The 20,954-nt window shown below is 40.3% G+C and overlaps 1 protein-coding gene across 2 annotated transcripts in view; it reads left to right on the top strand.

Moving 5' to 3' along the window:
- The first annotated feature begins 11,619 nt into the window (after nt 1-11,619).
- LOC131685497 (protein O-mannosyl-transferase TMTC4) overlaps nt 11,620-20,954 on the top strand; it is a 23,085-nt gene continuing 13,750 nt past the window's right edge. The window contains exons 1-3 of one of the 2 annotated variants that reach the window (XM_058969245.1): nt 11,660-11,799; nt 11,865-12,015; nt 12,084-12,354. In XM_058969245.1, coding sequence (XP_058825228.1) covers nt 11,962-12,015; nt 12,084-12,354 — 325 coding nt within the window. In that variant the 5' untranslated portion in view covers nt 11,660-11,799; nt 11,865-11,961. Of the gene's footprint in view, nt 11,800-11,864; nt 12,355-20,954 lie in introns of both variants that reach the window. The other variant, XM_058969244.1, reaches the window with a different exon arrangement.

Here is a 20,954-nt window from a genome sequence, read left to right as displayed (position 1 = left end):
GTGTAGCAGCAGTTGTATCAAGGACAGGGGAGAGACAGGGAAAGAAGAGCAAAACTTGCAACTTTCGCTCGAACGGCGGGGGGGGGGGGGGGGGAGGGGGATCAGCGTATCAAATTTGCGCCTCAGTATAGTAAGTCGTCGAGTACCGGATTGGCGGATGGTATTCTTCGGACCCGCGGGGAATCTTTCAAAAGTCATCGGACCTCGAGTCGCTCTCGCTTCAGTTTCCTTCTATGCAGGCGTAGTGGTAAGGGCGATGGCGGTTACATAGTGGCACTCTGGAGCTGATCGGTTCCACAAGGCAGGAGGAAACTCTAAAAACGAGAAATAAAAGAGGGGGGCTAAATTGGGATATTTATCGTTTTTATGAAGGTATAAATAAGGGACATATAGGGGAAATCACGAGTTGCCAGCATATCTCGGACTGGTACATTGGGTGGTCTACCTCGGGCCCGAAGGGATTCCTTCAACTGAGACCTGGCGTCACAATACCCGGCGCACACCCAGACAACGTGTTCGATGTCGTGATAGCCCTCGTCACAAGCGCACAGACTACTCTCCGCAAGCCCAATACGCCGCAAATGCGCATCCATGGTGTAGTGATTGGACATAAGTCGGGACATTACACGAATAAAATCCCGACCCACATCCATCCCCCCGAACCAAGGCTTCGTTGATACCTTTGGGATAATCGAATGTAGCCATCGTCCAAGTTCCCCATTGCTCCACGAGGTTTGCCAACTGTTGAGCGTCCTCTGACGACAAATACTAAAAAATTCGTTGAAGCAGATTGGTCTTTCGTATATGTCACCATTTAATGCGCCCACCTTTGCTAATGAGTCGGCCTTTTCATTGCCCGGGATAGAACAATGAGAGGGGACCCAAATAAAGGTAATCTGATAAGATTTTTCAGATAACGTACACAAGGACTCCTGTATCTTCCCCAGAAAATACGGTAATTGCTTTTTAGGCTTCACCGCACGAAGAGCCTCGATAGAGCTGAGGCTGTCCGAAACGATGAAGTAGTGATCTGTGGGCAGAGTGTCGATGATCCCAAGGGTGTACTGAATTGCAGCTAACTCTGCGACGTAAACTGAAGCGGGATCATTGAGCTTGAATGAAGCGGTGATAGTATTGTTGAAGATACCGAAGCCAGTGGACCCATCGAGATTTGATCCGTCAGTGTAAAACATTTTGTCGCAGTCGACTTCTCGGAATTTATTATAAAATATATTGGGGATCACCTGCGGACGTATTTGGTCCGGGATTCCACGAATCTCTTCCTTCATGGATGTGTCGAAGAATACAGTAGAATCAGAAGTATCTAGGAAACGGACACGGTTGGGATTGTACAAAGAAGGATTGATGCTCTGTGCCATGTAGTCGAAGTACAAGGACATAAAACGGGTTTGAGAATTAAGCTCGACGAGCCTCTCGAAGTTTTCAATTACCAACGGGTTCAGAATGTCGCATCGGATGAGCAATCGATATGAGAGTTCCCAAAATCGATTTTTTAGCGGAAGAACGCCCGCCAGCACTTCGAGACTCATCGTATGGGTCGAGTGCATGCAACCCAAGGCAATGCGCAAGCAACGATACTGGATTCTCTCCAGTTTGATGAAGTGTATGTTCGCAGCGGAGCGGAAACAGAAACACCCGTACTCCATCACCGACAATATCGTTATTTTGTACAACCTGATCAGGTCTCCTGGGTGAGCACCCCACCATGTTCCAGTTATTGTTCGGAGAAAATTGATCCTTTGTTGGCATTTCTGTTTCAGATACCTAATGTGACATCCCCAGGTACCTTTAGAGTCGAACCAGACCCCGAGATATTTAAATGTGAAAACCTGGTTGATCGTTGCACCCATTAATAGAAGCTGGAGTTGCGCCGGCTCACGCTTCCTAGAAAAAAACAACCAACTCAGTTTTCACCGTGGAGAACTCAATACCCAGCTGAAGAGCCCAAGCAGACAAATTGTCCAAGGTATTTTGTAATGGTCCTTGCAAGTCGGCAGCTTTGGGCCCTGTAACAGAGACCACCCCGTCGTCTGCAAGTTGCCTTAGCGTGCATGAATTGGCAAGACAATCGTCAATGTCATTCACGTAGAAATTGTAGAGCAGGGGACTTAGACATGAGCCTTGGGGAAGACCCATGTAGCTAAATCGCGATGTTGTTAAATCGCCATGCGAAAAGTGCATGTGCTTTTCAGACAACAGGTTTAGCAAAAAGTTATTTAAAATTGGTGAAAGACCATGTTGGTGCAGCTTCTCTGACAGAATGTTGATAGAAACTGAGTCAAAAGCCCCCTTAATATCCAAGAAGACTGATGCCATCTGCTCTTTGTTAGCATAGGCCATTTGGATTTCTGTAGAAAGCAACGCAAGGCAATCGTTCGTCCCTTTGCCTTTGCGGAAGCCAAATTGTGTATCTGACAGTAAGCCATTTGCTTCAACCCAATTGTCGAGGCGAAACATGATCATTTTCTCGAACAACTTCCGAATACAGGACAGCATTGCAATCGGCCGATACGAGTTGTGGTCGGAGGCTGGTTTTCCTGGTTTTTGGATGGCGATGACCTTCACTTGCCTCCATTCATAAGGGACAATGTTACCCTCAAGAAACTTGTTAAATAAATTCAACAGGCGCCTTTTTGCAGTGTCAGGCAGATTCTTCAGCAAGTTGAATTTGATTCTGTCTAACCCTGGGGCGTTATTGTTGCACGATAAGAGAGCAAGTGAGAACTCCACCATCGAAAACGGTGTTTCGTTCGCGGTATCGTGAGAAGACGTGGCGCGGTACGTTTTCTGTACCGGGACAGAGTCCGGACAGATCTTTTTTGCGAAAGCGAATATCCAACGGTTTGAATATTCCACGTTCTCGTTGGTACTATTACGGTTACGCATACGTCGAGCCGTACCCCAAAGAGTGCTCATCGCTGTTTCTCTCGTTAACCCGTCGACGAACCGGCGCCAATAACTGCGTTTTTTGGCTTTCATTAGACTCTTCATTCGCCTTTCTAACGACGCGTACTGTTGATAGCTAGCGGGTAACCCGTCTTCCCGGAAGGCCTTATATGCAGTGGACTTTTCCGCGTACAGCTCTGAGCACTCTTTATCCCACCACAGGGTGGGAGACCGTCCATGGGTATTCGCGCTGGGTACTGGTTTAGTCTGAGCTTGATTCGCACTGTCGAGAATCAAGCCAGCCAAAAAACCTGTACTCTTCCTCCGGAGGAAGTTCTTGAGTGGATTCGATTTTAACGGATATCGCGGTCGCGTAACTCTTCCAATCAATGTTCCGTGTGAGGTCATACGATACATTGATTGTTTCCGATGGTCTTGAACCGTTAGCAATTGAAATCACGATAGGCAAATGATCGCTACCGTGGGGATCAGGGATCACCTTCCACATGCAATCTAACTGTAGCGATGTCGAGCAAAGCGATAAATCCAACGCGCTTGCGCGTGCTGGTGGTGTAGGAATCCGCGTCATTTCTCCCGTGTTTAAGATGGTCATGTTGAAATTATCGCAAAGATCTTGGATTAATGTTGATCTATTATCATCATGAAGACAGCCCCATACCGTACCGTGCGAGTTAAAGTCTCCCAGAACTAGCCGCGGTGCCGGTAAGGATTCCGTGATATTACAAAGCGTTCGGTGCCCTACCGAGGCTCTAGGAGGAATGTAGATGGAAGCAATGCAAAGGTCTTTACCTTTGATTAAAACTTGACAAGCGACAATTTCAATGCCTGGTGTCGAAGGGAGGTTAATTCGGTTGAAAGAATAGCACTTTTTGATCCCCAAAAGTACTCCTCCATAGGGGTTTTCTCGATCCAGACGAATTATATTAAAGTCGTGGAAGTTGAGATTTATATCGGAAGTTAACCAAGTTTCACATAATGCGAAAGCATCACATTTTAAGCTATTTAGTAAAAATTTAAAGGAATCGATTTTCGGGAGGATACTTCTGCTGTTCCACTGTAGAACAGTGATCGAATCGGTGACCTCGTTCGATGACTTAGCCATCGAAGGATACGATCGCTGCAAGGAGGGGCCATTTAGTAGTCAACTGCTTCAAAAATGTTTGCACTATAGGGAGAAAACGTATCAGAAGGCTTTTAAGAGGATCAGTAACATTGAAAGCTGTGAAAATTAAGTCCACTATGTCAGAAAATTTCATTAGTCCGCTACTGGACTGAGTATCTGTTTGAAAAAAGGGGACACTTGGGGTTTTGGATGTCCCTGGAAGTGGTGGGTACTCCTTGTTAGAATTAATATTTCCAAGTCCTGGAGCAAATTGCTTCGGCTTTTGTGCATCACTTCCGTTGGATTTATTGGTTGTAGATGGCGCACTCTGAGTGGACGACACCTTGGCACCCTTACGGGGCAATGTAGGGGAGGCTGGATTTCTCCTCTTCCTGGATTCCCCTGGGTTAACCAAAGATGTTCCCTCTCGTGGGTCGTCAGATTCTTGCTCAACGTTAGCCAAACCAGCATAGGGATTTTCGGACAGGACAGATGGCGAAGCATTCTTTAGCATTTCTGCATAAGAACGCCTTGAGCGTTTCTTAAGGGAGCGCTTAATTTTATCCCCGCGCTGCTTGTACGCAGGACATGATTTAAGAGCATGTGAAGGGCCCCCGCAGCAAATACACTTTTCAGTTTCTTTGTCGCAAGAGTCATCCTCATGCTCTCCTTCGCATTTGCCGCATCGTTTCTTATTTCCACAATATGTGGCTGTGTGGCCCAACTGCTTGCAATTGCTGCAGCTCATGACCCGCGGTACAAACAGGCGAACTGGTAGGCGAACCCTGTCAAGGAGGATGTAGTTGGGTAGAGAGGACCCGGCGAATGTCACCCGAAGCGAGCCTGATAGAGAGTAGGTAGTCTTACCCTCGGTGTTTGCGGTATACAATTGTTTGCATTCTAAGATCTTAATCTGTTCAAGAGAGGGGTCCTTAAAGCAGCCAACCCCGTGCTCCAACAGTTCTTCGCATTTCAGGCCCGGTTCGGACACTACCCCATCGATTTCACAGGCCACACAAGGCACGTACGCTTTAAATTCACGTGTAAAGCGCTCACAGCAAGCAATCGCGTTTGCCTGGCCGAGATCATTCACTAGAACACGTATCTTGTTTGCCCGAACACGTGTTATCTGAGCTACAGCCGGGTAATTAGCAGTCAGATCTCGAGAAAGTTTTCATATATTAACCGGTTTCTCTCCGGTCCGAAAATATACCACCCATGGCCCAGAGGAACCTTCTGGGTACTGCTTTATACGGGGAGCAATGCGAGTATTAGGGGGATCAGGGACTTCCATGATTACATCAGATGGTATTTCGCCCTCGGCCATTTAAGCACGAGGGCAGAGCGTTATATAAACGGGAATGTGTCTTATTATTTGATTACAAGGTAGAGTAAAAGTAGGGAAAAGGAAAGAAAGCAAACGAGGAAAAAAAAATAAAGCAAAACTTATCTGCAAACAACGTCGATTGTTCCGCACCAGCGAAAACAATGTACTGGATTTACTGCCGGCACCAGCAGAATGGCAGCTAACGAACGAACAAAGGATGACCTTGACTCACTAAAATTTACACACCGAACACCACTGTGAAATATAACGATCCGTTCCGTTCAAAGGTTGGGAGACGTATGAATATTCCGTCTTGATTTCTGACGTACAAAAGAGTACACTAAGGTTTTGTACACGGTTTTCGCAATTATCACGGTTTTTTTTGCACGGTTTTCGCAATTAACACGGTTTTTCGCTAAAAAATTCCAAGTCCTTTTAAAGGACCTTTTTTGTACGGATTTCGTAAAATGTTCGAAGTCCTTTTGAAGGCAAAAGACATAGACGATTTCCCATCAAGTTTTTTGTTTTGCACGAATTTCGTAATTAGAACGGTTTTAGTAAAAATATTCTAAATCCTCTTGAAGGCAAAAGACTCATTGGAATTCTCTAAAACCCCATCAATATGGATATTTTTTTTCAACGGGATTGATGAGTGGACGTCAGATATCGATGTTGAGGGCCATTTTGAAAACCAAGATGGCGACTTCCGGTTCAGTGGGATTCTCTAAAACCCGATCAAGATGGCGACTTTCGGTCTAACGGAGTACTCTATAACCCAATCAGTTTGTATATTTTCAAAGCGGGCCTAATTAGTGCATGATAGAGATTGATGACAGAGGCCATTTTGAAAACCAAAATGGCGACTTCCGGTTCAGTGGAATCCGCTAATGCGCCATCAATAATTCCTCAAGATGGCGACTTCCAGTTCAGCGGAAATCTCTAAAACCACATCAATATGGGTATTTTCGGAACGGGATTGATGAGTCGGCGTCAGATACCCGATGTTTAGAGCCATTTTGAAAACCAAGATGGCGACTTCCGGTTTAGTGAAATTCTCTAAAATCCCATCAATATAAGTATTTTTGGAACGGGATTGACGAGAAGATGTCAAATACCGATGTCTGAGGCCATTTCGAAAATCAAGATGGCCAGTTCGGTTTAGTATAATTTTCAATTACCAAAACAATGTGTGAATTTTTGGAATAACATTGATGAATAAATATCGGATGTCAATTCCGGAAATCATGTTTTAATCTAAGATGGTAATTTCTAGTTTAGTGGACATCTCATTCATCTTAATAATACAACGAAGACCTGATTTTATTGTTCCCCCTGATTCTGTCAGTTTTTTTATTCGATTCTGAGCCTCGAAAATACGCTCGATGAGCTCTAGCATACGAACCAGCTCATATTAGAGTAAATCCATTCATGAGCACATTTTTCTTATCTTATAAATGCAAATGACGTCAGACCTCTGGCAACTACATATTTGTCAATCAAGTTCCAAAACACTCCACGTTGTCTGAGTTATACAGAGTATCACTAAGCCTATAGTTGCCATTTTGTATTTCAAAATGGCTTCAGACATTGATCTCTATCATGCACTCACTCTGAACATATGCATACTGATTGGGTTATAGAAAATTCCGTTAGACTGGAAGTCGCCATCTTGATATTCTAAATGGCCCCAGACATTCATATTTGACGTCTACTCGTCAAACCCGTAGCAAAAATGTTCACAGTGGTGGGTTTTAGAGAATTCCACTGAACCGGAAGCCGCCATCTTTGTACTCGTCGAGCCCGTCCCAAAAATCGCCAACATCGCAACAGCCATAGAAATGGGTACAGGCCATACCTATTTAGTACCACAGAATATTCGGAAACATACCTTGAAACAGCCGAATGGTGAAACGTGTTTTTAAAGCAACCGAGCTTTTACAAACGGTTCAAATTTCTTTGATGTCATCGACTTTATAATCTTCCGAAAAGCGAACGTCGATACTGACCGCAGTGTGGTGGGAGAGAACTAGATGCATGGTCAAGCAGTGACTGTTAAATCGGGCTGCTGTCAAAGAATACACTCGATGGAAAATTACAAAAATATCCTTCTTGATGGACCTAAATCACCTGATCTTTTATTCTTTAAATGGTAGGAACTATAGACACTCATAGTAATAGACCAGCGAAGGTACTTTTATCGAGCCAAACAAACTGTCAAAATTCGGAGCCAAACGAGCATGACGTCATACAATGCAAATAAGCAGAACAAGTATTGCGATTTTATATAAAAAAATTATTTTGTTATTCACAGTAGGCTTCACTTTTCATGTTCGTGTTAGTATTTTACAATGTTATTTAGAAAGATATTTATTGTGTTATATATAACTGAATAAAAAGCATTTTACTTATACTCTTTTTCATCAAATTTGTGTTTTTTTAAAGAAATTGGATTTTGTTTGCTTTTCTTAATTTCTTGTTGCTCAGTATCAAACGTATAACTTCTCTTTTGATTCACATATTGAACCACTTGAAAAATTATTTTAATAAAAAAAGCTGATCGAATACAGTCGAGCACGTTCGAGCTTGCACATTTTTGGGTGATGCCAGTTTAACGCGCTTGTTTTTTTAGTTGCCAGTTTTGCGGTTTTTACATCCGCGAGTCTATTACTATGAGTGTTTATAGTAGGAACGACGACCACTTTCTCTTTAATATGAAGAGATGGCGTTTTGGTCACAGATTTCTAACTACAATAACTATATTTCGTCTAGTACCAATGTTTCGAAGGCAGACCTTCGAAACCTTGGTACTAGACGAAATATAGTTACTATCGTATGAAATCCGTTACCACAACGCCATCTCTTCATAGTTGTTCTTTAGTTATTTCTTGGGTAAACAAAAACTTGTCTGCCGGATGCAGTATTCTAGTCAAAGAACTGACTGGACATTACAAACTCAATTATTACATGGTTATGTTTAAACATGCTGAGTATTATTCGTGTGATCTTCGTGAATTCGACTATGTAGCTTCTTATCATTTGGTATATAACAGCCCTACAGTAATGCAGTTGCGTTGTACACGTTCATTCAAAACTACTCAAAATTTGAGTTCAAAACACTCAATTTTAAAAATAGAGGCAATGTGTCAAAAATGAGTTTTAATTTGAGTAGAATTAACTCAACTGGTGAGCAAGCATTAAATTTTAAAGTTTCGGGTGAAAAAATAGTTATTCTCAAGTAAAAGAGCGTGGAGTTTGACGCAGATTAAAACCATTATAATAGATCATGCCTCGGACCTAGTAGCTGTAGAGTCGACGCGGAACATTCAGAAAACTAAAAGGTACGTTTCTCTGATTTTTGTTTCTATTCAAATCTAACTTTCTTTCTAGTTTTCATAGTTTCAGCCATTACTACGAAAGAGGTTTCCAAAAACGTTGTCGGATTATATTTCCGGACATCGCTAGCGCCTGGAGGTTCAGGTAAATGATAATTGAAGTATCTATGACATTTCTTACCATAGTATTAAAAATACTTAATGATTATTTTTAACATTTGCTTTCTGAGTAAAATGTACTCAAATTTAACATTTGCATCCCAAACTCAAAACTGAGTAAACTTGACAGACTCATTTCTTGACTACGTGCCACTCACATTTGAATTGTTATGAATGAACGTGTAGGACTTTTGGTGCTGCATGCAAAGATGAACTTTTGTACAAGGAGCTAAAACTCAAAAATATGCTATTGTTTCTAACCCAGTGTGATAAAGAGCTATAGGCTTTATCAGTTAGGTTCACTATTCCTACGCGAGTGAATAATCTAGGCTGTTTACTGTTTGTGTCGTGATTGTATTGTGTTCATCATTCTACTGCAAATTTCTACTGTCTCTTTGTGTGAACTGGTCGAACTATCTGTCGCGCATCAGTATACCTTAACCCATTACTCTGACTTGTATAAATCCGAAAAAGCTATTATAAAACTAATGAATCTATCATATCGAATGAGCCAAACCGAAAAACGGTTACCTGTGTTTATTATGCTTGATCGATTTTTTACCACGTCCAACAGCACGAAATTACGAAATCGATCATGAATTAATTTTTTCCGTTGGTCAACGATTTCTCTATTGTCTCATGTCCTGTAATACTTGTCAATGTGCAACCTGTAGCTTACCTTAAGCATCCATTCCATGACCCGAATATGGGCATGCAGAGTTGACACCATTAGCCTGTGGCCATTGAGCTGAACTGTGATTCTGATGCATCCTAGCATTCAAAATATATTTAAAAGTTTGTCGAGACGAATTGTTTTCAATTATCCAAACTGATTTTTCCCGGAAAGCCCCATATCCTGAAAATCTTTGAATTTTACATTTCTTATAAGCCGACTGAACTCCGAGTTCCTCGAACTTATCAATAACTCTCTTCAATGTATTGTCATGAACCTCTTCCGTATCACCGAACACTAGGAAATTGTCGATGAAGCCGATATAAGGGGAAAATGATGGCAAAAAACGTTTTTTAACGATTATGACCATTCTACCTACCAGATTGGGCCAAGCTGCCAATAGACTCTCCATTAAGTCTTGGGAGCAGAGTTGAAAATATTCAAATTCATTGAATTTTCATTCGGCTCCGATTATTACACGAAGCGACCGTGCAGCAACGAATCAAACGCATCAAAGTAGGCCCTGGCACAATGTAAGCGATGATGATTGTTGTTTCATATGCATTATCGGCATTTGAAAACATTTTCCTAGATAATTAGTGTATTGAATATATTGTACGATATTCAACTGAATGAATAAGATGGATAGTTGAATGAATATTTTTTCTATTCACCGCGAGTCGCGACAGGTTCATTTTCAGCCGTCAAAAAAGAGCTTCGATTATTTTTAACTCTGCTTGGGAGAGCTCAGGAGCACAATTAACACCGAAATTTTTTTCTTGAATCTTCAGTTGCATCACGTGGTAGTATGATTCTTTTATATCCAATAGAGACTAGAGCCGAGCCTTACGAACCCGGGGTAAAATTTCATCGAAAACCAGGTGGATAGTTTAAACCGCTGTACCGCTTGATTAGCTTTGGGCATATCAATGCACATCCTTGAATCTCCGTTGTCCTTTAAAATCGGATCTAGGGGTAAAACCCAAGATTTCGGTTTCCGTACCCTTTTCATGATGTCTTGAGCGAGAAGATCATCCAGCTTTGTCTTCACTTTATCTAATAGCGGTACGGGACAGCCGTGCATCTTTCGCCTGCCTTATGCTGATTGTATTCGCAATTAGTGTAACCTGGGGAATTTCTGTGAACAGAATCCCAACATTTGTCCTGTTGAAATTCGAGTACATTCTCTAAACGTCTGTAGATAATTGAACTGCAGATTTTCCATTCATTTTGGTCGCTTGATATTTTATTGCTTGATGTGAATTAACGACTTTTATGCACTTGATTAACGTCAAATTTCCCTTTTCTAGATGTTTTTCGCGTAGATCCTCCGGTGCAAACTGTATGATCTTATCTATCACTCCAATTTATCGACTTTTCAGCACGTTTTCCCGAAGGTATATATTTCTACTTAACACACTTTTTTATATGTTCCTTTGCCTAAGTTAACATCATCCAAAATAAGTACCTTTTAAAACAGTCGTGTTACCTTTCAAAGCTCTTTGGGGAAAATGAGTATCAAGCTTCGCTTTTGCTACCGCAAACTTGTTGGCGCTTTCTTCTCATTCCATATCGACTCCCAGAATACCATCAAAAACGGTTTAGCTTTCTATTTTTTTGCGACTTCAGTCATACTAGTTGCGAACAACACCAGCAAATTCATAATAGGTATCTCAAATTGTTTAAAACTATAAAACCACTGCAATATTCCGCAACTATTTATAACTGTTATCAAGCAATTCAAGCAGCAACGGTACAAATTTCCCAAATTTAGGTAATAAATCCAAAATACCAATCAGGTTTCACGAACAGAGTGAAACTTGCAGAATCATTTAAATGAGTTTACCAATTACATCCGACATAGACTTTCGAAAATGTCTTCGGGATTTGTAATTTATTTTTATTAGGGACCCAAATAGCTAGTAGAATGATCTAATACTAACACTAACAACAATGCATATCTAGCTTATTCTATCTACTTTACTGACACAACTCGAAAATATTTATGAAAATTAAACGATCGATTTGAACAACACATTTCCCTGAACTCGGACAACACCCTGTATAGAGCGTGGTGAGTATACGGGTAAACGTCAAATTGAGTGTTTGTTTTGGCATCATCTCACTCATCAGATAATCGCCCTAATTTGCGAGTAAGCGACGTTGTAATCATCGTATATTCTACAAAGCATTCACCGGAATTTACAATGCCGATTCCCGCAGGATGGGTGCCAAGCTAGGTCCAAGACTCCACCCCGCACTGAAATCTATTTTTCGAGTAAGTAACCTCTAAATTTCATTCATAATTGCTTACCGATTCCAGTTTGTTTACCCACTCTCCAGTATGGCCTGCTGATAGTGCTATCCACTTGCTGTTACTTTCCCTCTCGAACGGGAACGTTCGTATTTGACGATACGGTAGCGATCGTGAAAAACAAAGATGTCACCAATGGGGAAACACCACTGCGGGACCTATTTCGGCATGATTTCTGGGGTAGCAACCTAACCGATCCGACCAGTCACAAATCCTACCGACCGCTAACGATCCTTAGCTTCCAGCAGGAGATTAGCCTGTTCGGAATGGATCCGACGCGCATGAAAACGACCAACTGGCTGCTGCACACGGTGATTGGGTTGATGTTGCCTAAATTTTTCAGCATCATTAGCTGGAGTCGAAGTCGGAAGCAGTTTAGTTTCGAGTATTGGGCGGCCGTACTGTTTGTGGTGCATCCCATTCACACGGAAGCCATCGCCGGTATTGTGGGACGGGCGGAGCTGCTGGCGACGTTCTGGTTCATTGTGGGAGTGGTGGTTTACAGTACACTGTTTGGATGTGAGTATTTGGGTGTTGGAATTTATAACATAAGTTACTTAAAGGGAATTAGGTAAAGATGGATACCTTAACGTTAAGTTTCAGATTCTACTGGCACATCAAAGCATTGCTCGCAAATTGCACACAAGCCGTGATTTGAGATCATATTCTATCAATTTAGTAACTTGTATCGATAAAATTTCAAACAAAAAGATGTTTGAAATAGTTATGAGGCATCAAGATAATGAATCTGCGGGGAAGTGTGTATTTCTTCTTTGTTATTGGATGAGATTGCACCAAAAGTTGTGGTGTGACGTTTTCAGTATTTAAGCAGTTAGTGTGACCTCGAGAACAGGTTTGATTGACGGTGTACATTCTATGTTATAGTAAGCATAGCATTACAACTTGAGCAAAGAGGAGCATCGTGGACGGATCCGAGTGTCAGCCGACTGTGACCAGTTCTAGTTCCAGTTCACATTCTTTGTTCATATTGGTTTATTCTATCGTTCCAAATAGATACTTTTTCTTGTATTTGGTTTAACAGAGTTAGACGGACTCATTTGCAACTGCCAAGCTTCCCATATCTTTTCCTGCTCCATCCTGTTCGCATAAAGCCTCGGGAGTTTCTTTTAGGTTATGTTTGAAAATCTCATCTTTTGCAGTAAGTCAGTATGTCCTGGAACCCAATCAGACTTTTTTTAAATTTAGCTGTATTCTCACAGGCTTGAATCCATGAATTTTATGAGTATCCTGTTTCTAGTGCTTTGAGACTGCTAGTGTTATATGTAAAAAATTCGGTTGTCTTATTCTGTGGAGCACACTTCCGACGACAGTACAGAACATTCGCCATTAATTGTCCCACAAGTTGCTTCGCCAATTGAGAAAACGCTGTATCCTACTTTTTCCTGACACTTATGATAATATTCAGAGTACTTGTCATGTATTGTCTCTAGATAAACTGCCTTAATTTTCGCCGAATTGTCCCCAGTACGAATGGTATTATATATTGACCAGTCAGTTTCAAGTGTTTTATGATTCCATAGTGGTATATTCGTCCTCAATGATCCAGTGATTTCAGAGAAATCGGCTCCGGTCAGTACTGAGACCCATGATTGAGTTCTTTTTACTACTGTTAGATCTGGCGACGCCCTAGTCACGTCCAGTAATAGAATTACACTTCTAACTTCCCTGAGACTGGCTAGATATACGAATTCATTGAAACGGTCTGCTTCACATGACTTGTCGGAAAAGGAATTTTTTTAGAAAGATCTTTAACCCTTTCCCCGGGGTTGGGAATCGAACCCAGGTGAGCTACATACAAGGCAATCGATTTACCAACTACGCTATGCCTGTCTCCACTCCTGATGCTATACGTATCGCTTTGTTGTAGATCAGACAGGTGATCGGCGAGACCTTGTTTCTACGTCTGCTTGCCAAACTGAACTATGGATATTTGACGGCTTCCGCGTATTTTCCCGCTAATCTTTTTCTATAGATGCAAAGCCCCTGAAGCGGCGGACCCTCATACATTTGCATGTTTTTGGAAATCTAGTTTGCTGCCCGATATCATTCCAAGTATTTCCATTTGCTTTACACATGAAATGCTCGTATTTTTCAGTCTAATCTCTTAAACGGTTGTACGACTTTCCCCCCAAAAAACCATTCCCCAGAAACTAAAACGCCGAAGTTTTTTCCCCAGAAAGAACCATTCTCCAGAATACCATTCCGTCGAAAGTACCAATTACCAGAAAACCTTTTCCCAGAAAGTATTTTTGCTCAGAAAACCGTTGCCCAGAATAAACAAATATCCAGAAGTTCATGCCCCAGAAAAAACCATTTCCCAGAAATTGAGGTTTTTTAACTGAAGATGACTTATTCATTGGTTTTGTAATATAAGAGCTATTGCTAAAAAGGTACCTTTTAATGTTGTACCATCTTCCTGGTCGGCAATAAAAGCTTCTTTTAATTTTTTGTCTCTCCTGCATGTTTTTTTTTACAGCGACGCCGGTTTATCATATCTCCTTGCAGATATCGCATATATTCCGTAGACGTGGACTGCTCTTCCTCTTTGAACGCTTTCACAACCGCATAAAATTTAAGGTCACTGGTACCTTTTAAGAGTGCATTTCATTTGCTGTTATACCCTTCTATTGCGTTTGAGGTTCTGGGTATGTCATTGTTGTATCGCATGGTCCATAATTCAGGGGAAAATCTGGCCTGGCCTGGCCTTCAGTGTTTTTCAACCCTTCGTATAGTTTTATGTAATCGAAGTAAGGGGACATTTGTTCCGGAGCTGAAGCACGGACAATACCCAAGCCTTCAGGCACATCTTGATGCTTCAAAAAGTCCAAGACCTGGGTTTGTCTGAAAGAGATATGCATTTGATCGCTTTTCAAATAATCAAATTTGGATCCGCTTCCACCAATTTGTCGTTTTGTGGAAAAAGCAACTATATCGCACAGAATTGGGAACAATCCTTGCTATAGCGTTTATCTCAACGGTTTCGAAATCTGTCAATACAATCGACGGATTAATTGTAATATTGTTGTTAGCTGCTATGGTTTTCATCAGTTTTGGGGCTTTTTTGTAGTTGGATTCTGATTTATCTGGAAGGAGCATTTGTACTAAGGGCAATAACGTTCGTTCAATGCTCAATGTTCCGATTGACCCGTGGATGGCAATTTATGTAGCAGATGAATCAATGACCTGTGATCAACTCGTATGCCCGGTTTATTCGAACATAGGAGTTGACTCCTTCTTTTAAACATGAGCAGCTCTTTGAATATGTATGCCAAATAGCCCTCGGAATGAAACTTGTTATCCACTCGTCTGACCGGTTTTCTCAAACATAGGGGTTGATTCATTCTTTCCAGCACACTAAGGAATAGCTGGAGCAATAATTTGGCTAAAATAGGAAAAACATATTAGAACTATCTATCATATTAAAGATTTTTTATAACATTATTTGATGTTTGTTGCATCATGTACCATCGAAATTTCAAGGGGGTCATCTACTCTAGAGGCCTAAAATTGAGGTGTTTTTTGAGAATAAATTGCGAAAGATCTACTGAATGGATCTTGATTTTCTTTATTTTGAAGATACATGTTTCGGCTTTTCAATTTAACTTTAAGCGACGAAAACAAAAATGTCTGCGATCTTGAAAGGTCATTGGTGACATTGATATTTAAATTACATGGGTCCCGCTTAAGTAAAGTTTCGGCTAATTGGGTATTCAGTAACCAAAAGGTTGATATTCTCTACAATCATAGCTACGTTGGCTATATTTTCCCGACCTTTTAAAAAAAAAAATTGTGTTACAAATGTTATGTTATGTTACAAATCGTTACTGTAAAATATTCCAATTATTACTTCATTTTTTGAATAAAATTTTGCAAATCACACTCGGCCCAACATAGCGGTATGATTCCTGAACAATTAAAAAAATTGTTGAGAACGGACCAATAGCTCTATGAGGAGACTCGACAGCTAAAAAACACTACTTTCAGGAAAACGCACTTTTTTTCGTCTTCAAAAATTAAATTCGAAAGCCAAAACACGTATCTTTGTAATAAAAAACAAAATTAAAATCTATTCACTCCCTATTTCTATTCATAACAGTTTATTCCCAAAAAAATGCTTCATTTCTTTTAAAAACTAGCCGTATGCAACAGTTTTTATTAAATAGAAATTATGCAATCAATCGGGTATTATTAAGTTAGAAAACGTTGTTAATGATCTTTGCTAAGTACTCTGTTGTTGAAAGTATCGAGTTATTAAGGGGTTACATCATTAGAATTTTCAAAAAATCGAAAAAATTTGAATAGCTGAAAAAAAATTCTTCGGCAAAATAATTTTCTGGGTTTTGGTTCTTTCTGGGTGAAAGTTTTCTGGGTACTTTCTGGGAATCTGTTTTCTGGGAATTAGTACTTTCTGAAATATGTGTTTCTGGGGAAAAAGCTTCGGCATTTTTTCTTCTGGGGAATGGTTTTCGGAGGAATGTTATACAATGCTCTGAAACTGTTCCGCGATGACGTCGGTAATTGCAGGCATGCAACAGTTGACATTTGGATGCCGATATTTCAAAACCGGCCGATGGTAACTGTTTTAGGGCGCTATCTGCAGCTTGATGAAATCTATTTTGTAGACGTTTTCTGTACGACCCGTATGCTACTAAAAGAATATCGTCAGCGCAAACAAATGCCTCTTTGAAATCGCGGAAAACAGCTGTTTCATTGTTATGAAAAACAGCGTGACGGAGATCACTGATCTATGGGGAGTTCCTCTTGATATATTTCGGATGGATGACTCGGTACCACCTATGGGGACTTTGAATTTTCGAGCATTTCACAATGTTTTCCTAACTTTATAGGAGTATCACTGAAACCTTCTAGATTAGAGAAAAATACGTCAGTCTCAGTCGCAAAGTATATTGCATAGGGTTAATATTTCACTTCCTTATAAATCAAACAATCTCCGATTTCGTAGTCATTCAAGTAGTTTTTCTATGCAACTTAACAGAGAGATTTATCGATAGTCTTCACGTCTTGTACCGCTTCTTTCGATTGCTTTTGGTTATATGTATCACGATTTTTTGTTTCCAGACCAAGCGAATGTTATCTGACTCCCATACACTATTGAGAATGGTCAATAATGCGGGTTTGGTTTGTAAAGGTAGATTTTTGAGAAGGGTAAAACCGATACCATCCGTTTCTATTTCTTTACTGGTACACTTGTTTAACATGAAGACCAGTTCGTTCATTGTAAAATCATTATAGTAGGCGAGGCAGACTCTTTCTTTGCCATGTTCCACTCTAAGGAGCAGTGACCAGGAAATGAAGATGTATGTGAGCCGGGAGATGATTGTTTCGATTTGATATGAACGTGTAATGATTAGCCAATGCATCAACTATTATTTGAGGATTGTCTGTGACATTTACGTTATATTTAATATGATGTTTCGGAAGTCTGCCACGATCTTGCAAGGTTCCAATCCGTCGCCAAATGTCGGATGCTGAAGAATTTGGATTGATACCCTCTACGAAAGCAGTCCAATTAGATTATTTTGCTTTCTCTAGACAATTTCGCATTTTGTTGCGTTCGACTCTAAACAATTACAAAGCAATTGATCTTTGTGGATCATTCTGCAGGCCAACCGCAACTAGGAACCATCAATCTCAGTTCAGCTATAATCTAGGCGGCTATGGCATAAGCTATAATCAAGATCGCTACATGCTCGCAAGCATCCAAAATCCGATGATCACGAAGCAAACACTTTGCCGTTAGCAAAAACCTCTTGGAGGAGACGCAGCCCCATCAGTTCAGACGCTACACCCCAACCGAACCTAGCGGACAACCTGCGCCCTAGGATATCGAGACGCACAAGGGTGAAAACACCTGTCCCTCGAATGAATTACCACCGACACGCCTCCGGGTTATACAACAACCAAATATGACAAGAAACTCAGGGGACTCTATTCATACACACTCTCTTTGCGGAACCATTCAACATGTTATAACAGTTATTCAACTGCAAATAAAAACCGAAGAAACGAAGCGGCTATGGCAAAAGGCTAATCACCTGCTGATATCACCCACCGCAGTTTGCAATTTCAGAACAACGCGGCTATGGCAGAAGGCCAACCACCCCGGGATTCGAGCTACCAGACATGCGACAATCTTTTCTCTAGATCTTCTAGTATAACGGATATCTCTGGTGAACTTCAAAACAGACACAAACTAGCAATCCAATGGAAAATGAACGGACTATGCGGCCAATGAAATGACCTACAGCTACTCATCATATCAAGTTTACCAGCCTGCATGGCAATGCAAGAAACACACGTCAGGACTAACCAGGATATCAACCAGTGGGCCGGAACTAATTACAAATGGCTTCAGAAATCAGGTGAAAACGTATTTCAAACTATCGCACTGGCAATCCAGAAAGAGATCGACAGCCAGCTACTACTAAATTGCTGCATGCTTAAACGGTCGTCTCCAATCACAATAGCATGTGTATATATACTATCGGGTAGAATACCAGATTTCAGAAAACTTCTTAGACTTTCTAGTCTAGTCTACACATACACATTCGCCTACATTTTTCTTGTCAATGTTATGTTTATGGTACATATGGTATGTGACACAATCAACTGTGCAGCATACAAAATGAAGATGATTCAAAATTATACGGCAATCAAATTATTCATTTAATGAATGATTTAATTAAAGAATTATTTTTAGCCTTGAATAAGGAAGACACGTGGACAACCGTACCGATAAATCGTTGGGAGTAGCTTGGCTAAGAGGGTTAATGTCACTCCTTTGGTCCTACATTCCTGAGATGGGGCAGAGCCTGGCTAATGAGCCAAAGTTATAGCACCTTAACTCGCTCTCTGAAATAACGAAACAGAAAATTGACGTGGCGAAATCAATAATATTTCAAAGGTTTTCTTCCCTTTAATTCCACTATGTTTTTTATAGTTAAATGCACTTGCACTTCACTATTTAACAGATACCGGTATTTCGATTACTACTTGTAATCTTCTTCAGTGTTTGTATCAGTCTATAGGAAATTACGGGATTGTAAAGTCGTTTTATCTAGGGAACCGGGTAGGCTGTGGTCGGTGGGTACCTAGATGCATGAAGCTGACCGTTTTTTTTGCATGTAGGTAAAATTTCGAAGACCCATGAACATCCGTTACCTTGATCTCGTTTTAATAAGGAAGGAGACGAATGTTTGAAAATTTCCAGGTTTTCAGCTACTACAGCGATTTCCAAGGATTAGAGACTTGACGCTGAATTTTAATATCTTCTATAGTTATGTTTTTTTCTGAAAAAGCGTGTTCCGCTACCTTGGATTTAAAGTGGAATGGTAAATCTTTATCAGATTCTCTAGAAGCTTTTGCTATTTCCGCAATATGCTCTTTGAATCGAATTTCTAATATTCTCCTGGTTTGTCCAATATAAACTTTATCACAATGTGAGCATGATTTCTAATATTCTCCTGGTTTGTCCAATATAAACTTTATCACAATGTGAACATGATATTTTGTATATCCCCGATTTGCTTAGTGTTTCTATCGGATCCTTTGTGGATCCTAGTATTGATTTTAGCTGGTAATTTTTACCACTGAACTAGATCTACACCAAACTTTTTAAATTTTTTCCTAAATGGATAAGCCGTACTCTGGTTGAAATGTACTGCTATCCTTTTTAAATTTTCAGTTGTTGGAGTTAAGTTTGTGAGGTTTTTGCTTATGAAGCATTCTAAATTTTTTATTAATTTTTGATTGGATGGTTTGCTCTGGATACCCGTTGAGCTTACCTGTTTCGAACATAAATTCAGTTTTTTTAGTTTTTGCTTCTTCCCCTAATGGTAAAGTAAGCATTCTATGGACCATGTGATGAAAAGCGGCCATTTTATGCTGATATGAATGGTTTGAAATATTTGGTATAATTCTCTCAGTATTTGTAGGTTTCCTATATATTTCGAAAGTCAAGGACCCCCCTCTCTTTTTACAAGCACATCCAAAAAGGGCAAATTGTTATCTTTCTCTTCTTCATGTGTAAAATTTTATGGATGTTGTTAATAGTTTCCAACATCCGGGAAAATTTTTTTCGTTTGATAATACAGAAGATATCGTCAACATATCGCCACCAGCGTTCTGTTAGTCCAACTTTTTCTTTTAAACATTCCTTTAACTTTGCCATAAAAAGCTCACAAAGAAATGGAGAGAGTGGGTTACCCATCGGAGCACCCTCGGTTTGTTTATAGAAGACACCCCGGAATGTGAAATAATTTTCTTCCATGCAAAGGCGAGTAAGTTTGATATAAGATCTTACTTTGCTTTTCCATAGACTGTTGCTATTTTGTTGTAATAACCAATCCTCTAGTAGGTTAATTGAATCTTTTGCAGGGACACTTGGGAATAGTGCGGTTACGTCGAAGGAGACCATAATCTTTGATTTCACCTGAGTTTTAAAGTTTGAGAGTGAATTCTTGTGTATTGGTGATGGACCGACTGGAATTTTTTTTTGGCATATTTAGAAATTCTTGTGCTAGCCATTTTGCAATTTTTTGGGTTGGGGCACCTATTGATGAAATAATTTCCCTAATTTCATTTCCGGGTTTATGAATTTTTGGGAGTCCCTTTATTCGGCATAAGATGGGGTTTGAAACTTTGAAACGAGTGAGATTCTCGCCCAAGAGGGGTTTATAGTCTTTACGAGTTTATACAACACGTTTAATCATGTCCGGGAGGGAGTTCGTTCTCTGTGCCCTGTACGGGCCAGATATAATTTTTTGGGTCATGTCAGCATCATATTGTTCTTTGTCCATTATTACTACTTTATTTCCCTTGTCAGCCTTCAAATAAAAAACTGGCTTTTCCCTCAATTCTTTTATAATTGTTATTTCTTTTGTTTGACATTTTTGTGAAGTATTTTCTTTAATTATTTCCGCTGTCGTGGATCTAGCGTCATTAATTGTTGAAAAATGAAGGTTGCAATTATTGATATCTGTCTCTAGGTCAATGATTACTTGTTCAAAATTTGGGTCGGTCAATGTAGGATTTTGGTCTTAAATTGTCGAACTTCTTGTCCAAAAGTTTTCTCTTTC

Source organism: Topomyia yanbarensis, chromosome 2, assembly GCF_030247195.1.
Source record: "Topomyia yanbarensis strain Yona2022 chromosome 2, ASM3024719v1, whole genome shotgun sequence".
Taxonomy (NCBI): domain Eukaryota; kingdom Metazoa; phylum Arthropoda; class Insecta; order Diptera; family Culicidae; genus Topomyia; species Topomyia yanbarensis.
Note: the sequence above shows the minus strand (reverse complement) of the source record. Positions and strands in the feature narration are given on the sequence as shown.